This window comes from Ursus arctos, unplaced genomic scaffold (genome assembly GCF_023065955.2).
Source record: "Ursus arctos isolate Adak ecotype North America unplaced genomic scaffold, UrsArc2.0 scaffold_8, whole genome shotgun sequence".
NCBI lineage: Eukaryota > Metazoa > Chordata > Mammalia > Carnivora > Ursidae > Ursus > Ursus arctos.
Window position 1 is genome coordinate 1,786,504 of NW_026623100.1, and position 23,756 is coordinate 1,810,259.

General features: G+C 38.3%; 1 protein-coding gene across 19 annotated transcripts in view; it reads right to left on the minus strand.

Annotated features, from left to right (window-relative positions):
* CCDC138 (coiled-coil domain containing 138) overlaps positions 1–23,756 on the minus strand; it is a 188,544-nt gene that overhangs the window by 26,549 nt on the left and 138,239 nt on the right. For 14 of the 19 annotated variants that reach the window (XM_026516035.4, XM_026516026.4, XM_057309181.1 and 11 more), the window contains 2 exons: positions 11,213–11,351; positions 8,673–9,165 (listed from right to left, as the gene is read on the minus strand). The exons of 1 other annotated variant lie outside the window; for it this stretch is intronic. In XM_026516035.4, the coding sequence (XP_026371820.2) occupies positions 9,000–9,165; positions 11,213–11,351 (305 nt within the window). In that variant the 3' untranslated portion in view covers positions 8,673–8,999. Of the gene's footprint in view, positions 1–8,672; positions 9,216–11,212; positions 11,352–23,756 lie in introns of those variants that run through there. 4 more of the 19 variants (XM_057309184.1, XM_057309183.1, XM_048222726.2 and 1 more) reach the window with 3 other exon arrangements.

The following is a 23,756-nucleotide window of genomic DNA, read 5'->3' on the forward strand; positions in this document are numbered from 1 at the left end:
CTGGTGATAAACAGTTGGCATTGATTTGCTCATAATTCTTTAGACTTTTTAATCTATTTAATTCTTTCTGATTTCCTTTGACAATTTTTGGCACTGGGTTGACACTAACTGTATAAAATGAATTAGGATGCTTTTTCTACACTCTGGGACAATTTACATGGTTTTAAATATTTCCTTCCTTGAAATGTTAAAACAATTTGCCTATAAAACACCTGGACTTGATGTCATTTTTAAAAAGAATTCATCCATAATTCATCAAAGACTTCAATGATTTTCTATTGTAGATTTCGTGGTAAGTTGTTTTCCAGGAAAGAGTTCGTTTCACCCAGATTTTCAAATTTATCAGCAGAGGGTAATACAGAATTTATAATTTAAAAACACACTTTTATTTATCATAATATTTTTGTTCTTTATAAGTTTCTGGCTTCTATTTCTTGCTATGACTATATATTTTATTTTTCTTCTTCAGTGTTCTGAGAGTATTCATCCTGCCTTTAATTTTAATAGTAGTCACATCAACATTTTCCAAAAGCATTTCTTTATCCTTCATTTCTCTAATCATCAAAGTTAATTTTGAAATGGAACATTTTGACTCTATTCTGATGAAAATATTCAAAATTTTACCTATTAGCTCCTCCATCTGTACCTCAATCTCAGGGCCCCATTAATTCTCAGTTTTTAACATCAGTTTATCCAAATACCACTAAATTATTGCTGTTTTCACTATTTATCCTTTTGAAGAATTTAACATTTCACTTCATTTTAGAAAGAGATTTACAACAATTATTTAAATTTATTTATGTTTAAGCGGTTTCAGTTTCACTACAGTCGTTTGGTATGAGTTGGTTTAATACACCCAATTTTCTTTCATGTCTAAATTGGTTGGAATAATCTAAGTAGCTACTTTTCTCAAGAAGTGGTATAATTTCTAAAAGAGAGTTAAGATGGCGGAGGAGTAGGGGACCCCTTTTTCAGCCGGTCCCCGAGTCGAGTTGGAGAGGTACCAGACCATCCTGAACATCCACGGAATCAGCCTGAGACACAGGAAGATACATCTGGATCTCTACAAATGAACATCTCCAGCACTGAGTATTGAGGTACGAAGCGGGGAACTGTGAAACCGCGCACAGATATCGGAAGATAAACGGAAGGGGTAGGGAGATGCCGTGTTCGGGCACCGGGAAGTGGTAGCCACCTGCACGGGGGAGCGGGCGGACTCTCGGACTGGCACCCGTGAGAGAGCAGACTGAGACGGAGAGCCAGGGAACGCGCGCAACCAGACTGAAAATTGGAGCTCCGGTGCCTCACTGGAACCACACTGAGGCCGGGAGCTCCGGAGCGCACAGGGTCGGCTGGTGGCTGGCGGCTGGCGGTGTTAGAAACACAAAGGAAAGAGACGTGCTGGCCCTGGAAGTGAGGGCTGGGACACCGGGTATGGGATGCACATCCCAGGACACTGCAGGGTTGAGCAGCACCAACAGAAACAGAGTTAAAGTGGCCAGAACATCAGTGGAGAATGGTCCGCGATCCCTCTGTTCTGAGACAAAGGCTGAGATTCGGCCACTGCTGCTCTGACTCTGAGAAGAGGCACAGCAAACCACCAGGGAAAGCCGCCAGAGAACAAAAGCCTGGAAATACTGGCTCACAGCGTGCCCATCCCCATCCCCCCTCGCAGGGGACACGGAGACTCTACCCAAACAGGGTTGCCTGAGTATCGGTGCGGCAGGCCCCTCCCCCAGAAGGCAGGCTGAAAAATCAAGGCCACATCCCTAAGATACCTATAAAACTAGGGCGCACGGCCTGGGTCCCGGTCAATAATTTGGGCTCTGGGCAACCCCGCACCCTCTCCTCATCAGAATGACGAGAAGGAAAAATCCCCCCCAGCAAAGAAAAGACAATGAGTCTGTGGCCTCTGCCACAGAACTAATGGATATGGATATAACCAAATTATCAGTAATGGAATTCAGAGTAACAACGGTCAAGATGATGTGTAGACTTGAAAAAAGTATTAACGAAAATGTTAATGAGAATATAGAATCTCTAAGGGTGGAAATGAGAGCGAATCTGGCAGAAATTAAAAATTCTATGAGCCAAATGCAGTCAAAACTAGAGGCTCTGACTGGCCAGGGCAAATGAGACAGAAGAACATATCAGCGAATTGGAGGATGGGTTAGTAGAAGAAAAAGCTAAAATAGAATCTGGACTCAAATCCACACTCAGGAATGTAGGTTACGGGAGATTACTGACTCAATGAAACGATCCAATGTCAGAATCATCGGCATCCCCGAGGGGGTGGAGAAAAACAGAGGTCTAGAAGAGATATTTGAACAAATTGTAGCTGAAAACTTCCCTAATCTAGCAAAGGAAACAAACATTCATGTCCAAGAGGCAAAGAGGACCCCTCCCAAGCTCAACCACGACAAACCTACACCACGTCACGTCATAGTGCATTTAGCAAATATTAGATCCAAGGATACAGTATTGAAAGCGGCCAGGGCAACGAAATTTCTCACGTACCAAGGCAAAGGTATCAGAATTATGTCAGACCTGTCTACACAGACCTGGAATGAGAGAAATGGTTGGGGGGGGGCATTTTTAAAGCTTTTTCAGAGAAAAACATGCAGCCAAGGATCCTTTATCCAGTAAAGCTGTCATTCAGAATTGATGGAGAAATAAAGACCTTCCAGAAACGCCAGTCACTGACCAATTTCGTAACCACGAAACCAGCCCTACAGGAGATATTAAGGGGGGTTCTATAAAAGTAAAAAGGCCCCAAGAGTGATACAGAACAGAAAGTCACAATCTATACAAATAAAGACTTTACTGGCAACATGGCATCATTAAAATCATATCTCTCAATAATCAGTCTCAATGTAAAAGGCCTAAATTCTCCCATAACGCCACAGGGTTGCAGATTGGATAAAAAGACATGACCCATCCATTTGCTGTCTACAAGAGACTCATTTTGAACCTAAAGATACATTCAGACTGAAAGTAAAGGGATGGAATACCATCTTTCATGCCAATGGACCTCAAAAGAAAGCTGGGGTAGCAATTCTCATATCAGACAGATTGGATTTTAAACTAAAGACTATAGTTAGAGACACAGAAGGGCACTATATTATTCTTAAAGGATGTATCCAACAAGTGGATATGAAAATTATAAATATATATGCCCCTACCAGGGGAGCAGCAAGATACACAAGCCAACTCTTAACCACAATAAAGAGACATATCGATAAAAATACATTAATAGTAGGGGACCTAAACACGCCACTATCAGCAATAGACAGATCACCTAAGCAAGAAATCAACAAAGAAACAAGAGCTTTGAATACCGTACTCGACGAGTTGGACCTCATAGATATATATAGAACACTACACCCCAGAACCAAAGAATACTCATTCTATTCTAATGCCCATGGAACATTCTCAAGAATAGACCATGTTCTGGGTCACAAAACAGGTCTCAACTGATACCAAAAGATTGAAATTATTCCCTGCATATTCTAAGACCACAATGCTTTGAAATTGGAACGCAACCAAAGGAAAAATTTGGAAGAAACTCAAACACTTGGAGACTAAGAACCATCCTGCTCAAGAATGATTCGATAAACCTGGAAATCAAATATCAATTTAAATAATTTATGGACACAAACGAGAATGAAAACACAACGGTTCAAAACCTATGAGATACTGCAAAGTCCTAAGGGGAAAATACATAGCCATCCAAGCCTCACTCAAAAGGATAGAATAATCTAAAATGCAGTTTTTATATTCTCACCTCAAGAAGCTGGAACAGCAACAGATGGACAGGCCTAATATACACACGAGGAAGCAGGTGACCAAGATTACAGCAGAAATCAATGAATTAGAAACCAGGAGTACAGTAGAACAGATCAACAGAACTAGAAGCTGGTTCTTTGAGAGAATTAATAAAATTGACAGACCACTGGCAAGACCTGTCCAAAAGAAGAAAGGACCAAAATTAATAAAATTATGAATGAAAAAGGAGAGGTCACAACCAACACCAATGAAATTGGAAGGATTATTAGAAGCTTTTATCAACTGCTTTATGCCAATAAATTAAGCAATCTGGAAGAGATGGAGGCCTTCCTGGAAACCTATAAACTACCAAGACTGAAACAGGAAGACATTGATTTTTTAAACAGGCCAATTAATTATGAAGACATTGAGTCAGTGATGAACAACCTTCCAAAAAACAAAACTCCAGGCCCGGATGGTTTTCCCGGGGAATTCTACCAAACATTCAAAGAAGAAATAATACCTATTCTCCTAAAGCTATTTCAAAAAACAGAAACAGAAGGAAAGCTACCAAACTCATTCTATGAGGCCAATATTACCTTGATCCCCAAACCAGGCAAAGACCCCCTCAAAAAGGAGAATTACAGACCGATTTCCCTAATGAATATGGACACCAAAATCCTCAACAAGATCCTGGCTGATAGAACCCGACAGTACATTAAAAGGATTATCCATCATGACCAAGTGGGATTCATCCCTGGGATGCAAGCATGGTTCAACATTCGCAAACCGATCAGTGTGATAGATCATATCAACAAGAAAAGACTCAGAAACCATATGATCCTCTCAATAGACGCAGAAAAAGCATTTGACAAAATACAGCATCCTTTCCTCATTAAAAACCTTCAGAGTATAGGGATAGATGGTACATTCCTCAATCTCATAAAAACCATCTATGAAAAGCCTATGGCAAATATCGTTCTCAATGGGGAAAAGCTGGAAGCCTTTCCCTTAAGATCAGGGACACGACAAGGATGCCCACTCTCGCCACTATTATTCAACATAGTACTAGAAGTCCTTGCAACAGCAATCAGACAACAAAAAGGGATAAAAGGTATCCAAATCGGCAAAGAAGAAGTCAAACTGTCTCTCTTCGCAGATGACATAATACTCTATATGGAAAACCCAAAAGACTCCACCCCCAAACTACTAGAAGTTATAGAGCAATTCAGTAATGTGGTGGGATACAAAATCAATGCTCAGAAATCAGTTGCATTTCTATACACGAATAATGAGACTGAAGAAAGAGAAATTAGAGAATCCATCCCATTTACAATAGCACCAAAAACCATACATTACTTTGGAATTAACCTAACAAGAGAGGTAAAGGATCTATACTCTAGAAAATATAAATCACTCTTGAAAGACATTGAGGAAGACACAAAAAGATGGAAAAATATTCCATGCTCATGGATTGGAAGAATTAACATAGTTAAAATATCCATGCTACCCACAGCAATCTACACTTTCAATGCTATCCTGATCAAAATACCGATGACATTTTTCAAAGAGCTGGAACAAATAGTCTTTAAATTTATATGGAACCAGAAAAGGCCCCGAATCGCCAAGGAACTGTTGAAAAGAAAAAACAAAGCTGGGGGCACCACAACGCTGGATTTCGAGCTGTACTACAAAGCTGTGATCACAAAGACAGCATGGTACTGGCACAAAAACAGTCACATAGACCAATGGAACAGAATAGAGAACCCAGAAATGGACCCACGGCTCTTCGGGCAACTAATCTTTGATAAAGCAGGAAAAAACATCCAGTGGAAAAAAGACAGTCTCTTCAATATATGGTGCTGGGAAAATTGGACAGTTACAAGCAAAAGAATGAAACATGACCACTCTCTCACACCATACACAAAGATAAACTCCAAATGGATGAAAGACCTCGATGTGAGACAGGAATCCATCAAAATCCTAGAGGAGAGCATAGGCAGCAACCTCTACAACATCGGCCACAGCAACCTTTTTCATGACACATGTCCAAAAGCAAGAGAAACAAAAGATAAAATGAACTTGTGGGACTTCATCAAGATAAAAAGCTTCTGCACAGCCAAGGAAACAGTCAAAAAAAACTAAGAGGCAGGCCACGGAATGGCAGAATATATTTGCAAATGACACTACAGATAAAGAACTGGTATCCAAGATCTACAAAGAACTTCTCAAACTCAATACACGAGAAACAATCAAATCAAAAAATAGGCAGAAGATATGAACAGATACTTTTCCAATGAAGACATAAAAATGGCTAACAGACACATGTAAAAATGTTCAAAATCATTAGCCATCAGGGAAATTCAAATCAAAACCACACTGAGATACCACCTTACACCAGTTAGAATGGCAAAAATAGACAAGGCAAGAAACAACAATTGTCGGAGAGGATGTGGAGAAAGGGGATCCCTCCTACGTTGTTGGTGGGAATGCAAGTTGGTACAGCCACTCTGGAAAACAGTGTGGAGGTCCCTTAAAAAGTTAAAAATTGAGCTACCCTATGATCCAGCCATTGCACTACTGGGTGTTTACCCCAAAGTAACAGACATAGTGAAGAGGAGGGCCATATCCACCCCAATGTTCATAGCAGCATTGTCCACAATAGCTAAATCGTGGAAGGAGCCGAGATGCCCTTCAACAGATGACTGGATTAAGAAGTTGTGGTCCATATATACAATGGAATATTACTCAGCTATCAGAAAAAATGAATTCTCAACATTTGCTGCAACATGGATGGCACTGGAGGAGATAATGCTAAGTGAAATAAGCAGAGAAAGACAATTATCATGTTTTCTCTCATCTATGGAATATAAAAACTAGGATGATCGGTAGGGGAAGAAAGGGATAAGGGGGGATAATCAGAGAGGGGAATTAAACATGAGAGACTATGGACTATGAGAAACAAACTGAGGGCCTCAGAGGGGAGGGGGATGGGGGAATGGGATAGACCGGTGATGGGTAGTAAGGAGGGCACGTATTGCAAGGTGCACTGGATGTTATACGCAACTAATGAATCATCGAACTTTACATCGGAAACCGGGGATGTACTGTATGGTGACTAACATAATAAAAAATCATTAAAAAAAAAAAGAATATAGGACTAAGAATTTGAAAAGGAAATGTACATTTTCAAGCTCCTGGTAAGTTCTGTTTTCAGCAAGAATGTTTTTAGATGATTTATAATGCGAATTTTTCAAATTACTCATTATAATAAAATTGCTGGATTGTGCTAAAAAATAAAGAATTGTGGTCCATATATACAATGGAATATTACTCAGCTATCAGAAGGAACGACTTCTCAACATTTGCTGCAACATGGACGGCACTGGAGGAGATAATGCTAAGTGAAATAAGTCAAGCAGAGAAAGACAATTATCATATGATTTCTCTCATCTATGGAACATAAGAACTAGGAAGATCGGTAGGGGAAGAAAGGGATAAAGAAAGGGGGGGTGATCAGAAGGGGGAACGAACCATGTGAGACTATGGACTCTGAGAAACAAATTGAGGGCTTCAGAGGGGAGGGGGTGGGGGAATGGGATAGACTGGTGATGGGTAGTAGGGAGGGCACGTATTGCATGGTGCACTGGGTGTTATACGCAAGTGATGAATCATCGAGCTTTACATAAAAAACCAGGGATGTACTGTACGGTGACTAACATAATATAATAAAAAAACATTAAAAAAAAAGAAGTGGTATAATTTCTGAACACTTGCATATCTGAAAATGTCTTTCTCCCATTGTCTTCACCTGTTAAGGCATCTTCACTAGGTACAAATTCTTGGGTTAAAAATTTTCCTCTCCAAAATTCAAGGGGATAGTTTCCTATCAACTCCTGGCATGGCACAAGACTGGCTTGGTTTTCCTTCTCTCACAGGTTACTGGCTTTTGTTTGTTCTTGCCTTTATCCTCATAATTTAATACTCTAAATTATAATTTCTGTCTAAATTACAGGATGTGTCTAATTATAGAATGCTTTTCTCAGTGACTTTTCTGGAACATGATGAGTTCTTTCAATCTCTACATGCAGATCTTTCTTTGGTCCCCCCAACACTTTATTCAGCTCTATCTTTGAACAATGCCTGCTCTGTTCTCTTTCAGAAACATCAGACACCCATGCTACAGTACCAACCTTTGTTCTACCATCGGCTGTCCACTCTCTTGTTGGTACCATCTCTAGGCGCTCTGCATTCTGAGAGCTGCTCTTTGTGTGTGTGACACTGATTCTATTTTCTGAAGTGTCTGCTGTGCATCTGTGCTTCTGCTTTCTTTAGTTCCTACAAGCGTCACCATACTCACCTTGGACTGTTCTCTCTTTACAGCTTTCTGTTTCTGCTTCACAAATAGCATATTTTCTTATATTCTTTTGAAGAGACCAAAAGTTTCCTGAAAATTTCTCCCAGTTTCTGGAAATGAGGTTATACACTGACAGAGCATAATTTTGTAAGTGTTTAGGACAATGCTCCTTCTCTTTGTTTTGCAGTATTCTGCCCAAAGTCCCACCACACCTCTACCTCACCCAGACTTGTGGCAACTTCACTCTCCTTTGGCTGTAGCAGGAGATATGCCTGGGTGTTGGGACTAAGATATTTTTCAGTTTTTTTTTTTAAACTTCTGTTGTACATATATACTTTGGTGATACTTATTTTGGAAAAAAATAGAAATAGAAAAAATTTTTCTTTAAAGTACTCTGTGAACAGCACAATAAAAAAATCAGTTTTTGTGAATCTAGGATCTATACAAAAGTTATGATATGAAGATGACAAGTTAAAAGTTATGTACTTTTGCTTCTGAAAGGGGAAATTGGTAATATATTAAGAAAGAATGACAACACGATCTAATCCTCTTTCCCACACAAACACCAATTTTATTCCAAATAATCACATAATTTTAAAAATTTTCCTAAAACACTCTTACAAAAAGTAACCCCACTCATTAATTCTGGAAATTCCATTTTGTACGTTAGTAAGTACTACCTTACTTGAACTGAAATAGTCCAAAAATTCCACAGCTTCTATAGATTTCATTTTTAAAGTTAAAAAAAATCTACTTTTCATGATAAATGATGCTACCGATAACTTTACTTGGTGGACTTTTAGTTACTTTGGTAATTTTTACAATCTTACAAATAAGCAACACACACATAATATATATAAAATGATAATAAGCCAGTCTAATGGCTTGCATTGGAGGCCAGGGAGTTGCATTTTGTCAAACCCAAATTGAACAGAGTTGAATTTAGGTTAATACAGAGAAAGGCATGCTCTGGGTGTGTTGTCCTTTGTAATTCTTGAAGCATCAGATGAATAGTAAAAAGTTCAAAGAGCTTCTTATTACTCCTGTAAGAGAACAAGTACATGAACTTAGTTGCACACTCTCGGGAGTTTATCTGAAATGACAAGGAGAGATCATTTACTTGTAAATGTGGGCAAATGGCACCTGGTTTCAACCGAGTGCAGAACACACTTAACTCAAGGATTAATATGCCAAGACAAACAAAATGGGCTTTAGGAGATAAGCTTAAAGTGGAAAAGTATTCAAGGAAGAAAAGAATATGCTTTGTAATCCTGAAAACTGCACCCTAGTCACCACTAAAATGCTGGAGAATATTTTTTTTTTCCTCACAGCTAGAAAAAAAAATACTTGATCATCTTATTTGAAGTAAGTAGCAGAGTACTGCGTTACCTTTTGACTTAGCTCCAACATACCTTTTCAAACATCCTCCTTCTAATAATCTGTCAGTAATTTCATTTTCAATCAGAACAATAGCTGGAATATATTTCTTTTATTTTTTTAAAGATTTTATTTATTTATTTGACAGAGAGACAGCCAGCAAGAGGGGGAACACAAGCAGGGGGAGTGGGAGAGGAAGAAGCAGGCTCCCAGAAGAGGAGCCTGATGCGGGGCTCGATCCCAGGACTCTGGGATCACGCCCTGAGCCAAAGGTAGACGCTCAACAACTGAGCCACCCAGGCACCCCTGGAATATATTTCTTATTTCCTTGTCTCCATGTATTTTTCTCTTGAAAGAGATTATCAAATAACCTATGTAACCACCCACTTAATACACAACGTTTCACATCTCTGTGGTTTTAAAGCTTTAATTTAAGACCTTCTTGCGCATCAGCTATTCCCAGCCCTCCTGCTGGAGCTTTGTCCTAGCTCTCTGTCTGAAATGAACATAAGCTATCACACACATCAAGAATAGTAAAATGCTTTGCCTCAAGGGAGGACGTAAAAAAAACTTTAGGACTGCATAAAAAAAATCTCACAAATTAAGAGCTAAGACCCAATTAAACCTAAGTAATGTTACTGCAGCTTCGTCGTACCACAGGTAAACTATAACAGGTCTTCCTGAGAATCTACTGGATACAAATCCAAAACAACCATGCTACAGTCAGTCTGCAAGTGAAGGAAGACAATGAATCGATAAGCTTAATTGATGCAAGTCCAAAACTTGCTGAGTTGAGTTTGAGGTTACAATTTGACAATAAGTTACTGTGGTGTGGTATTGTGTGCTAGGCAGCAAGGAGAACATATGGACCCACTGTCACACATCTACCAATAATTTTAAGAGGTATTGTATTTACTATTCAATACCTGCTAAATACCTAAGTTCGCTACCATGCAAATCACAGGTGAGAGGAAAGGGAAGGGGCAGAGGAGCTGAACCAAAACCAAAATTTTACTGTTATAAACATGAGATGAGACAGGTGTTTAATTTGCCTCAAAAGAAACACTAGACTCTACCAAGATTAGGGAAAAAAAGCTTAAAAATCTATGTCCTTTATTTATAATTTAATAACTGGTTACATCAATGTTTGCATCGAGGGAAAGAAGAAGAAATGCAAAAGGAAAGCCCTTAATTCTTAAAATAAAATCCAAATTAGTGGCATAATAAGTCCATAATTATTTCCTAAAATAAAACCAGTTACCAACATCATTTTAAATCTCCTTTGCCCACTTCATTCTCATTACCTAAATTCATTTCAGTACATCAAAAGGATCTGCAGATAAACTTTTAATATCTTTTTTTATTTTCACCTGTGGTATTACAGAGTATCAGTGTGCAGTAATTCACTCTGATACTACCACTTGGTTGCTAAAAACTGCTCTTAGTTTTGCATACTCTGTGGTACCTAAAGTTCATTTAGCAGAAATGAACTATGGAAACAAGACATTCCTAGATAAACACTCTAATTCTCATCTGTCACTGGGTATGTATCTTAGACATGCATTAATATTTCATGAATCTCAAGATGCTACATTTATTGGAACCTGTGATTTAATAAACAAAGTTGAACCAGTACAGGATTCAGAAAGGCCTAAAGGATCACAATAAGAGATCTTTCAATTAAAAAAACCTTAGGAATAAAAAAATTCTTACTTGATTTTGGAAAGTTTCTGCAGAATAATACTGAGCTTTTCTAGTATTTGAAGATCAAGCTTAGGGGTTCGAAGCAGCACAGAGCAAGTACGAAAGAATAAAGTGTTGCTACAGGCTTCCAGGAAGGGCTGCAAGGATTCTGCAAAACAAATCACCGGTGCTTTTCTGTTAGGGTGTAGCTAACAAGGAAATTAATAACAAAATAAACCAGAACTATGTGGGGTATTCATAAATATTAATTTGGATTTTCATTCTTTTCATACTTAAAACTTTGGAGCAAAAGTACCATGATTTGAAAAATTCAAATCTCCACTGACTCTTGTTGAACAAGGCAAACCAAAGATAAGATAATACTTTCCCAAATATCCAACTTCCACTAGGCAGTATTTAGCAGAAATCCCATGTTTGGAAGAATGGGGGAATGTCATTTCTTCAAAAAGTTCATAACAGTAGGCTGAGTTTAAATAATTAGCAATAAGAAATATTTTGGGGATAGCAATTTTTTTAAAAAACCCTACATTTAAAAAAATTTCGTTTGAATGTTAATGACAATTTACATAATCAATGGCTAGGGAATAACTTTTAAAGCACAAAAGCCAAAGGGTGAAAATATTCATGAAAGGTTGAAAAATTTTACAAAACATAAAATTTTAATGTCTTTGTAAAAAACAATTACAAAACTTAAAAGGCAAAAGCTCTAAAAGACAAAAGCAAAGCAAAAGGGAAATGTCAAACTTGAAGTAGAGGCACTGGGAGGAAATCCCCTTGTAATATATTTGCTAGAAGATTGATACGGTTAAAAATGCTCTTATAAATCCGTAAGAAAAAGATGGACCCAATATTTCTAGTAATGAACAAAGCGCACAAGCAAGAAATCACGGAAAAAATGCTCAACCTCCGCAGGAATAAAATAATTGGAATTTGGCAAGTTTGTCTCAAAAGCCTTATAAGTAGGTATATCCTTCGATTCAGCAATTCTGCCTCTAAAAATGTGTCTGAATCAAGTGTATGCAAAGGTTTGAGAATAAGGGTCACAGGAAAGTTTGCAATAGTGAAAACTAAAAGATTTGTTAAAGTGGTTGTTATGAGAGAACACAATAATGCATAAAAATGTTTTGTAAGGTGTAAATCACTAGTATCGGTAATTAGGAAAGCTTGAAAAGAAACAAAAGTCCTAGAAAAATAATAATTTATGGCCTTTAAAGTAGTTAAATTCCTATGTAAAAAGCCTCTGTAAAATTCACAGGCTCCCACAGTGAATACAGGACTTTATTTCACACAGATAAGTCAATAACTACAAAGGACATAAAAATATGGTATCTTTGTATTCATCTTTCTTTTTGAATCCATACGCACAGCTTAAAAGATTGTCTTTCCTGAGTAAAAGAAACTATTCAGTAATGAAACCAACAAAATCCATACTAGTGAAGTCAGAGGAATGTTATGATAATAGAAAATGAAGGGTGGTACATGCTACTAGCAGTGGAACACAGGGACAATGGTCGCTTGTCCTCTGCATGTGACCATGTAGTTAAAGTAGGAGAAAAAAACGTAATACGTTCCCCACAGCAGTCTAACCCAAGTACGGACTACACTTAATTCACCAAAAGTCATGTGCATGTTTGGGTGTCTATATGTGTATGTGCATGTCTCTGTGTGTATGTGTGTGTGAGTGCACATGTATGTATCTCAGTTACAGAATCTTCTTAAAGAATGAAAATGTAACTTACAAATATAGCACACATAATCTACAAAGAACATTTATTATTTTATTAAGTAGGCTCCACATAGGGTGTGGGCTTGAGCTCACCACCTTGAGATCAAGACCTAAGCTGAAATCAAGAGTCAGAGGCTTAACCCACAGAGCCACCTAGGTGCCCCAATCTACAAATATTATTAAAAATGCACTGACTGAAATTTCAAGCAGCTTCATTAAAAAACTGCACACAGTTTTCTTATATCAAATCCTGAGACATATGATTTATGTCAACACTTAACAAGAAAGGTAACTATATTATATGGCTAACAGATTTTAAATCAGTGGATAAGGAACAATCATGTAGAGGAAAAAAGATGGCAGAGGAGTAGGGGACCCTTTTCAGCTGGTCCCCTGAACCGAGCTGGATATATCTACCAGACCATCCTGAACACCCACGAAATCAACCTGAGACATAAGAAGACACATCTGGATCTCTACGAACAAACATCTCCAGCACTGGGTACTGAGGTAGGAAGCGGAGAGCCATGAATCTGAGCACAGATATTGGAAGATACACGGAAGAGGGAGGCAGCTGCCGTGCTCGGGCACCGGGAAGCAGTAGCCTCCTGTGTTGGGGAGCGGGCCAGACTCGTGGACCGGTAGCTGCTGGGAAACCAGGAGTTCGGGAGCGCACGCCCGAACCAGACCGAAACCAGGAGCTTGGGAGTGCGTGAACCTGACTGATACCGGGAATTCCGGAGTGTGTGCCTGACCAGAATGAAAACTGGAGCTCCAGAGCGTGTAAACCAGACTGAAACTGAGAGCTCCAGAGCATGTACTTGAACCGGACTGAAACCAGGAGCTCGGGGGCGCATGTGCGACCAGACTGAAACCAGGAGCTCCAGAGCGCGTACTAGAACCACTGAAACCGGAGCTCAGGAGCGTGCGCAGGAACAGGGGCGGCGGGCAGTGTTAGAAGTACAAAGGGCAGAGACAGCCAGCCCTAGGAGCGAGTTCTGGGAGAATGGCTGTGGGATGCACAACCCGGGAGGCTGTGGAGTTTTTAGCAGCACCGACAGAGATGGAGTGAGAGTGGCCAGGAGACCTCAGTGAAGAGCAGACTGTGATCTCCCTGTTCTGAGAAAAGAGGCTTGGATATGGTCCCTGCCACTCTGACCCTCTGAAAAGTCACAGAAAGCCACCAGGGAAAGGTGCAAGGAAACAAAAGCCCGGAAAATCCGGTTCTCACTGCGCCCACACACCGCCCCCCCCACCTCCCACAGGGGACAGGGCAACTCTACCCAAACAGGGTTGCCTGAGTATCAGCACAGCAGGCCCCTCTCCCAGAAGGCAGACTGAAAAAACAAGAAGCCCACATCCCTAAGGTCCCTATAAAACAAATGCATCTTGCTTGGGTCCTGGTCAATAATTTGGGCTCTGTACATCCCCACAACCTCTCCTCATCAGAATGACAAGGAAAAGGAACCCCCAACAAAGGTAAGAAACAGAGATTGTGTGGCCTCTCCCACAGAACTAATGGATATGGATATACCAAAACTGTCTGAAATGGATTTCAGAGTAACAATTATCAAGATGACATATAGGCTTGAGAAAAATATTAATGAAAATATAGAATCTCTAAGGGTGGAAATGAGAGCGAATCTGGCAGAAATTAAAAATGCTATGGATCAAATGCAGTCTAAACTGAATGCTCTGAGGGCCAGGAAAAATGAGGCAGAAGAATGAATTAGCATGTTAGAGGATGAGATGATAGAAAAGAAAGAAAGAGAAGAAACATGGCTCAAGAAACTCCACTTTCAAGAAATAAGACTACGGGAGATTACTGACTCAACGAAACATTCCAATGTCAAAATCATTGGCATCTTCGAGGGGGTGGAGAAAGAGAGAGGTCTAGAAGAGATATTTGAACAAATTGTAGCTGAGAACTTCCCTAATCTGGCAAAGGAAACAAGCATTCATGTCAAAGATGCAGAGAGGACCCTTCCCAAGGTCAATGAGAACATACTGACACCATGTCATATCATACTACAATTTGCAAATCTTAGATCCAAGGAAACAATCTTGAAAGCAGCAAGGGGGAAGAGATTCCTCACCTACAGAGGAGAGAACATCAGAATAACATCAGACCTGTCTACAGAGACCTGGCAAGCCAGAAAAAGCTGGCAAGACATATTCAGAGCACTAAGTGAGAAGAACATGCAGCCAATGATCCTTTATCCAGCAAGGCTGTCATTCAGAATGGATGGAGAGACAAGAACCTTCCGAGACGCTCAGAAACTGAAAGAATATGTGACTTCCAAACCAGCCCTGCAAGAAATATTAAGCGGGGGGACTCTATAAGAGTAAAAGCACGCCAAGAGTGATACAGAACAGAAATTTTACAGTCTATAGAAACAAAGACTTCACAGGCAATATGACATCATTAAAATCATATCTCTCAATAATCACTCTCAATGTGAATGGCCTAAATGCTCCCATAAAATGCCACAGGGTGGCAGACTGGATAAAAAGACATGACCCATTCACATGCTGTCTACAAAAGACTCATTTTTAACCTAAGGATACATCCAGACTGAAAGTGAAGGGATGGAGAACCATTTTTCATGCCAGTGGGCCTCAGAAGAAAGCTGGGGTAGCAACTATCATATCAGACAGATTAGATTTTAAACTAAAGACTGCAGTTAGAGACACAGAAGGACACTATATTATTCTTAAAGGGTGTATCCAACAAGTGGATATGACAATTACAAATATCTATGCCCCCAGCAGGAGAGCAGCTAGATACACAAGCCAACTCTCAACCAGAATAAAGAGACATATAGATAATAATACGTTAATAGTAGGGGACCTCAACACTCCACTCTCAGCAACAGACAGATCACCTAAGCAGAAAATCAACAAAGAAACAAGAGCCCTGAATGACACACTCGACCAGATGGACCTCATAGATATATACAGAACACTACACCCTAGAACAACAGAAAACTCATTCTTTTCGAATGCACATGGAACTTTCTCCAGAATAGACCATATACTGGGTCACAAAACAGGTCTCCACCCATACCAAAAGACTGAAATTATTCCCTGCATATTCTCAGACCACAGTGTTTGAAACTGGAGCTCAATCACAAGGAAAAGTTTGGAAGAAACGCAAACACTTGGAAACTAAGAACCATCCTGCTTAAGAATGATTGGGTAAACCAGGCAATTAAAGAAGAACTTAAGCAATTTATGGAAACCAATGAGAATGAAAACACATCGGTCCAAAACCTATGGGACACTGCAAACGCGGCCCTAAGGGGGAAATACATAGCCATCCAAGTCTCACTCAAAAGAAGAGGGGTGCCTGGGTGGCTCAGTCGTTAAGCGTCTGCCTTCGGCCCAGGTCATGATCCCAGCATTCTGGGGTCGAGCCCAGCATTGGGCTCTCTGCTCAGCAAGAAGCCTGCTTCTCCCTCTCCCACTCCCCCTGCTGGTGTTACCTCTCTTGCTGCTTCTCTGTCGAATAAATAAAATCTTAAAAAAAAAAAAAAAAAGAACAGAACAATCTAAAATGCAGTCCCTATATTCTCACCTTAAGAAGCTGGAGATGGAACAGAAGAACAGGCCTAGCCCACGCACAAGAACACAGTTGATTAAGATTAGAGCAGAGACCACTGAATTAGAAACCAGGAGCACAGTAGAGCAGATCGACAAGACTAGAAGCTGGTTCCTTGAAAGAATTAATAAGATTGATAAACCACTGGCCAGAGTTATTCAAAAGGCTAGAGAAAGGACCCAAAATAATAAAATTATGAATGAAAGGGGAGAGATCACGACTAACACCAAGGAAATAGAAACAATCATTAGAAACTATTATCAACATCAATATGCCAATAAATTAAACCACCTGGAAGAAACAGATGCCTTCCTGGAAACCTATAAACTATCAAGACTGAAAAAGGAAGAAATTCATTGTCTAAATAGACCGATTAATCATGAAGAGATTGAATTAGTGATAAGAAAACCCCCAAAAAACAAGAATCCAGGGCCTGATGGTTTCCCTGAGGAATTCTACCAAACATTCAAAGAAGAAATAATACCTATTCTTCTGAAGCTGTTTCAAAAAAAGAAAACATCTGCAAATATCTTCTCTCATTCCGTGGCCTGCCTCTTAGTTTTTTTGACTGTTTCCTTGGCTGTGCAGAAGCTTATCTTGATGAAGTCCCACAAGTTCATTTTATCTTTTGTTTCTCTTGCCTTTGGAGATGTGTCATGAAAAAGGTTGCTGTGGCCGATGTTGTAGAGGTTGCTGCCTATGCTCTCCTCTAGGATTTTGATGGATTCCTGTCTCACATCGAGGTCTTTCATCCATTTGGAGTTTATCTTTGTGTACGGTGTGAGAGAGTGGTCAAGTTTCATTCTTTTGCATGTAGCTGTCCGATTTTCCCAGCACCATTTATTGAAGAGACTGTCTTTTTTCCACTGGATGTTTTTTCCTGCTTTATCAAAGATTATTTGCCCAAAGAGCCGAGGGTCCATTTCTGCGTTCTCTATTCTGTTCCATTGGTCTATGTGTGTTTTTGTGCTGGTACCATGCTGTCTTTGTGATCACAGCTTTGTAGTACAGCTTGAAATCTGGCATTGTGATGTCCCCAGCTTTGTTTTTTCTTTTCAACAGTTCCTTGGCGATTCGGGACCTTTTCTGGTTCCACACGGATTTAAGGGCTGTTTGTTCCAGTTCTTTGAAAAACATCATTGGTATTTTTTTTTAAAATATTAGTTAAATTTTATTCCCAATTTTGTTTTGAAAATTCAAATTTTTTCTTGACTAATTATAAAATTAAAAAAAGAAAACAGAAATATACAAAACAGGGAGAAGTTTCCTGTAATTCCACTACAATATCTAAGGTCTTGAGAACAAGCTGGGGTGAGACTCTGGGAAATTAAGATATTTAAAAGCAGCCAGGGGAAATTGGAAAAAGAAAAAGCACACTAAGGGTGCCTGGGTGGCTCAGTCAGTTAAACGTCAGACTCTTGATTTCAGCTCAGGTCATGATCTCATGGTCCTGGGATTGAGCCCCAAGTTGGGCTCTGTGCTCAGCATGGCATCTGCTTCTCCCTTTCCCTCTGCTCCTCCCCTCATGCTCGCTCTCTCTCTCTCTCTCGTTCTCAAATAAAATCTTAAAAAAGAAAGAAAGAAAGAAAGAAAGAAAGAAAGAAAGAAAGAAAGAAAAAGAAAAAGCACACTCATAGGCCCAGATAGGACTTACACCTAAAAAAGACCTGAGAAGACCTTAGGCCTATACTCCGCACTGTTTCCAAGGGCCCAGGGGACTGCTAATCAACGAAGATGATCTTCTATACTAGTCTGCAAAGACTATGAATGGTGGCTGTTTTTCAAATGATACGTTTTCAGCAAAAAAAATCACAAGGCATACAAAGAACAAGGGAACATGGCCTATTCAAAAAAACAAAATAAATCTTGAGAAAATATCCCCAAAGAAACATGCAAAGAAACTCATTCGGGAAAAGACTTTGAAGCAACTGTCTTAAATACACTCAAAAGCTAAAAGAAAACACAAAGAACCAAAAGAAATCGGGAAAACTGTATGAAAAAGGAGAATTTCAACAAAGAGCTAGAGTTTATAGAAATAACCAAATAGAAATTCTGGAGCTGAAAAATACAGTGACTGAACTGAAAAAAACACTAGAGATTTTCAACAACAGATTTAAATACAAGAAAGAATCAGTGAACTTAAAGACAGAGCATTTGAAGTTATAGAGACTGAGGAGCAAAAAGAAGAAAGAATGAAGAAAAGGGAACAGAGCAGAGCCTAAAGGACTAATGGGACATCGTCAAGCTGATCAATATACATATTGTGGTAGTCCCAGAAGAAGAGAGAGAAAGGGGCAGGATAATCTGCCCCTTCAGTAATATTTGAAGAAATAATGGCTGAAAACTTATCAAATGTGAGGAAAGACGTAGTTTTACAAATTTAAGAAGCTCACTGAACTTCAGGAAAAACCCAGAGAGCCCACAGTGAAGACATATGATAATTAAATTGTCAGAAGTCAAAGAGAGAATCTTGAAAGCAGCAAGGGAAAATGTGGTGTATACACATAATGGAATATTATTCAGCCTTAAAAAGAAAGGAAATTTTGACACCTGCTACAACTTGGATGAACCTGGAGGAAATTATGCTAAATGAAATAAGCCAGACACAAAAAGACAAATTTTATATGATTCCACTTACATGGGATACCTAGAATAGTCAAATCTATAAAGGAGAAAGTAAAATGTTGGTTGTTGGGAGCTGTGGGGACAGATGGAAGTGGGTGTTAGTGTTTAACGGGTACAGTTTCTTTTAGGGAAGATGGAAAATTTCTGGAGATGGATGGTTGCACAACAATGTGAATGTACTTAATACCAAAAAACGGTACCCTTAAAAATGGTTAAAATGTAAGTTTTTTGCATATTTAACCACAACTTAGAAATTAAATATAAATGTAAAGCTTTTAGTGCTAAAAAAAAAATGAGGCTAAGGAGAAATGTATAAAACGTGTTTTTTTAAAACATCACCATAAACTTTATCATTTAGAAATGACCATCATTAAATGATGGTCTTTTTCTTTTTTTTTTAATTGTAAAATAATATAACAAAATTCACCATAGTAGTCATTTAAAAATTTAATTAACTAGCTAATTAGTTAATTTAGAGAGAGAGAGTGAGCAAGCCGGGGGAGGGGCAAAGGGGGAGAGAGAGGGGCAGGGCTCATGGCCTACTACTTGTGGTCAATTGCAAACCCAACAGGAAGTGATGCACCTTGCAAATGGATACTACTTTACTAAGCCAGCAGGAGGGAGGAAGGTTTCCTCCTTCCACAGCAAAAGCCCAGCCAATGAGAAATGGTCACACTCAGTCAATGAAAAGCCACTGTACTTCCAACTCCCAGTTTACTCCAATGGGCCTTTTATTTATAACAGCCCTCCCACCCATCTACCTTCCTAATCCCCCAACTACCACCACCACTTTGGTAAATAAGAGCATTCCTTTCCTTTGTTTTCTGGTCTTGTCTGTGGTTTTGATGTAGCTTGCTTGTCCTGGATCGCAATTCTCTGCTATACTGAACAAACCCAGTTTTGCTGGTTGAATACATGGCAGTTTTATTGTTTAAGGTTAACATATCCATCAATAGTCACCTCAAATGAAAAAATTTTTGAAGAAACTCTATGTACTAATACAAGATCTCTAAGATCTATTTTTCATAACATGTATAGCATGCTAACGTTCTTTTGATAAAATGAAAAAATAAGAATGTGCGTGTATATGCACATTGTACACCTGTGAAAGAACATGGAAAAAAACTAGTGAAACTGCTTTCTCCAGGGAAGGGGAAAGAGTGACTGAAAGGCGACTTTTTTTTTTTTTTTTTTACTTTTCACTTTTGTACCTTTGAAATGATTAGCTATAATGAATGTGTTATCTTTTAAACAATAGACACAATTTTAAAAATTCCTTCCTTAAGTTATTCAGAGAACTCTTCTTTTAAAAAAATAAATAAAAATAGTATATTCATTATCTATACATTTAATTATTTGATTCCTCAGCTTTCTCTATCACACTCATTGGCAGGTGGGATTTTACTCCCTAACATACACCATGGTTTGTTTTATTGTCACAAAATATTGAAACAAGTTTCAAGATAGGCTATATAGCACAAACCTAAAGCTTGACCAAAAATGGGTTCATATCGTCTCCTGTTACACTAGAAAAGTCAGGTTTATATCTTAAAAAAGACTCTGTTAGAGTGTCAGATGAGGGAATGCAAGCATCATTAAAGCAATCATGCAACTTATAACATAGCTATAAATTTGACAGCATTCAGAGACCACTATCAAATGCACAGTTACAAGTGCACGTCTCTTAAAGTAGACTTCAAGAGGTCATACAAAGGATTGCTAGATTAGTTCCCCGTGCTCCATATTCCTCAAGGAGCTGACCACAAACTACTTGAAAGCTCTTTTATGCTGGGATGGAAGGCCAATGAATTGATTTTCTTACCAAGTTTCATACACACTTCCCACAAGAAATGTCTCAAAAAATGGTAACAATAATAAATATTACATAAACATATAGTAAGAATAAATATTACATAAACATATACATGCATATAAAGAAATATTAAGTATTAAGCAACAATGAAAAATAAAGGCTATGCAGAAAAATGAAAAAAAAAAAAAAAAAGAAGCTCCTAATAGGGCATTGAACAAAGCAGAATAGAAAGGGAAAGCTCAAGGAATTGTAGTGAATAAAAGTCCCCAAGTCTGACTTCTGAATAAGTGCAGGCCCCACATTCTGATTCTTCTACCACTCTGCCCACTTAACTCTGCTTTAGCTACCCTGGCTTCCCTGCTGTGTCTTGAAAATACCACACCTAACAATTAATACCTGCCCTAACACCTTTGCTCTAGCAGTACCTACTCCCTAGAATAGTCTCCCAGACCTCTGCATGACTAACTCCCTTACCACTTTTATAATTTATGATATTGGTATTATCATCCTCACTATACCAATAATTTGGCAAAAGTCAACTAGATCATAGCTCCATGTTGACAGGGGACCTATCTTATTCTCTGCTGTACCCCTAATGTCTCAGTGAGTGGCAGGGATAAATGTATAGTCTATAGATAGATATTTGTTGAATGAAGTAAAGTTGTATTTTCTGATTTTTCTATAATGAATATGTATTTCTTATACAAAACAGCATGCATATTATGAATGTAACTATGTAAAAATATATATATATCAGGCAATATGCAAACTATGTATTATTAAGGTGGTAAAATTAAGAGGGGTGTCAACTGGGATGCCTGTGTGGCTCAGTCATTAAGTGTCTGCCTTCAGCTCAGGGTGTGATCCCAGAGTCCTGGGATCAAGCCCTGCATCGGGCTCCCTGCTCAGCGGGAAGCCTGCTTCTTCCTCTCCCACTCCCCCTGCTTGTGTTCCCTCTCTCTCTGGCTGTCTCTCTGTCAAATAAATAAATAAAATCTTTAAAAAAAAAAAAAAAGAGGGGTGTCAACTTCTTAGACTTAAGAAATATTATTACATATTCTTCAGTTATTAAAAATAAATCTTCCCATGGCATTTCCTTAGAGAACATTCTTTCATTTGAAAGCTTTTAACTGAGAAAACAGGTTATATTCATGACTAGACAAGAAACACGGGTGTGTACATACTAAGTTGGTACACTGTCATATCGCTTTTGTCATTTCATTGAAATTACCCTTGTTTTAATCTCCTTAATAATAAAAACATAATAGAATGACAGAATAAATTAGGAAGGGAAGAAATAATGTTGCTCAAATCAAGAAAAATCAACTGCTAATGAAAAAGAGCACCAAACTAAGAAATACAAATATGTTCACAAATAACTTCTAGATACATAGAACAAATTTAATGCATGTAGCATAAAGGACTTGATAATTCTTTGCTACCTTTAACTGTATTATAATACATTTTACCCATATTCATAATTTAAACAGAACTCAAGTATATTTCTTTGCAAAATATCCTAATATTTTCTTGTATTTTGATATTTTAGACAGATAAACATAGACTGATGCAACTAAATGTACACCAGATTCTAACCATGATAAACAAAGAAAGAGAAAAGAAACACCCAACATCATGAAAATTATTCATGGAAAAAAGAGAGAAAGTAATGTACATATGAAGTAAATGTACATATCTTTGGATTGTAAGACTTTTTTTCCAGTTTGTAGCTTTCCAAATGTCTATTATTTTTATAATAAAAATAAAAAGTGTCTGCAAAATGTGCTCAAATGCATTATTGCCATTCAAATGTTAAATGGTAGCATGTTACCTCAGACGGGCAGTTTTTAGGCCACAAAATAGAATGAACTCAATAATACAAATACAAACTTAAATCCCTCTATTTAAACTAAGTCTGACAAGAAAAGGAAAGTACTCTTTGAAATAAAATAAGACTCAAGTTCTTACACAGCTAAACCCAGATAAGTGAGTAATAGCTTTTAACCACTGACAGGAAAAAGAGAAAGAAACCACAAAGTAATTTTCTAAAATCAACACTACTAAGTTATTATATGATATATACTTACACCCAAAAGAGGTATTATCAGAAGCCCTCAATCTAAAAAAAATGTGCTCATAATATATGTTAATGTAAATCAATGTATAGATCTTAATTTACACTCAAAGAAATGCATTTTAAAGTAAAATATATCTAGATCATTTAAAAAAAAAGAAATGTATTTTAGCAGCTTTCAAAAACAGTAAATACCTATGCAGCTAATAACATTTCTCATATTGAAAAGATGAAATCTGGGGGAAGAGCATAAGGGACACAAGAGAACCATCACTCTGTAGCAGTACGCACTACAACACAGCTTAACATGAAGTATCCAGTGGAGATGGAATAGCTTATTGCTCCTCAAACTACTGTAAGAACGGGCCTGAGATTTCCAAACCAGCAGAGAGAATGCAACAGATTTTAACAAAATACTGTTTAAAATAGTTCAACAAAGAGGCTATTAGACTGGGAAGCTCTCATGCCTTCAGCAGGGTATCCTACCTAAACAAATCAAATTCTAAAGCAGTCAATGCACTTGAACCTAAGAAAACAAAACTCAAGAAAAACTAAACAGTCAACCAGACTTCCCTGAACTGGAGAAAATGAACCTCAAGTAAAACTACCATAAAATAACTAAATTTTCCCCAACAAGGCAAACATTTATGTTATAGCTAGTCAATTAAATAATTTCTTTGCTCTGCTTCCCTGTCTTTTCTATAAAAACCTCTG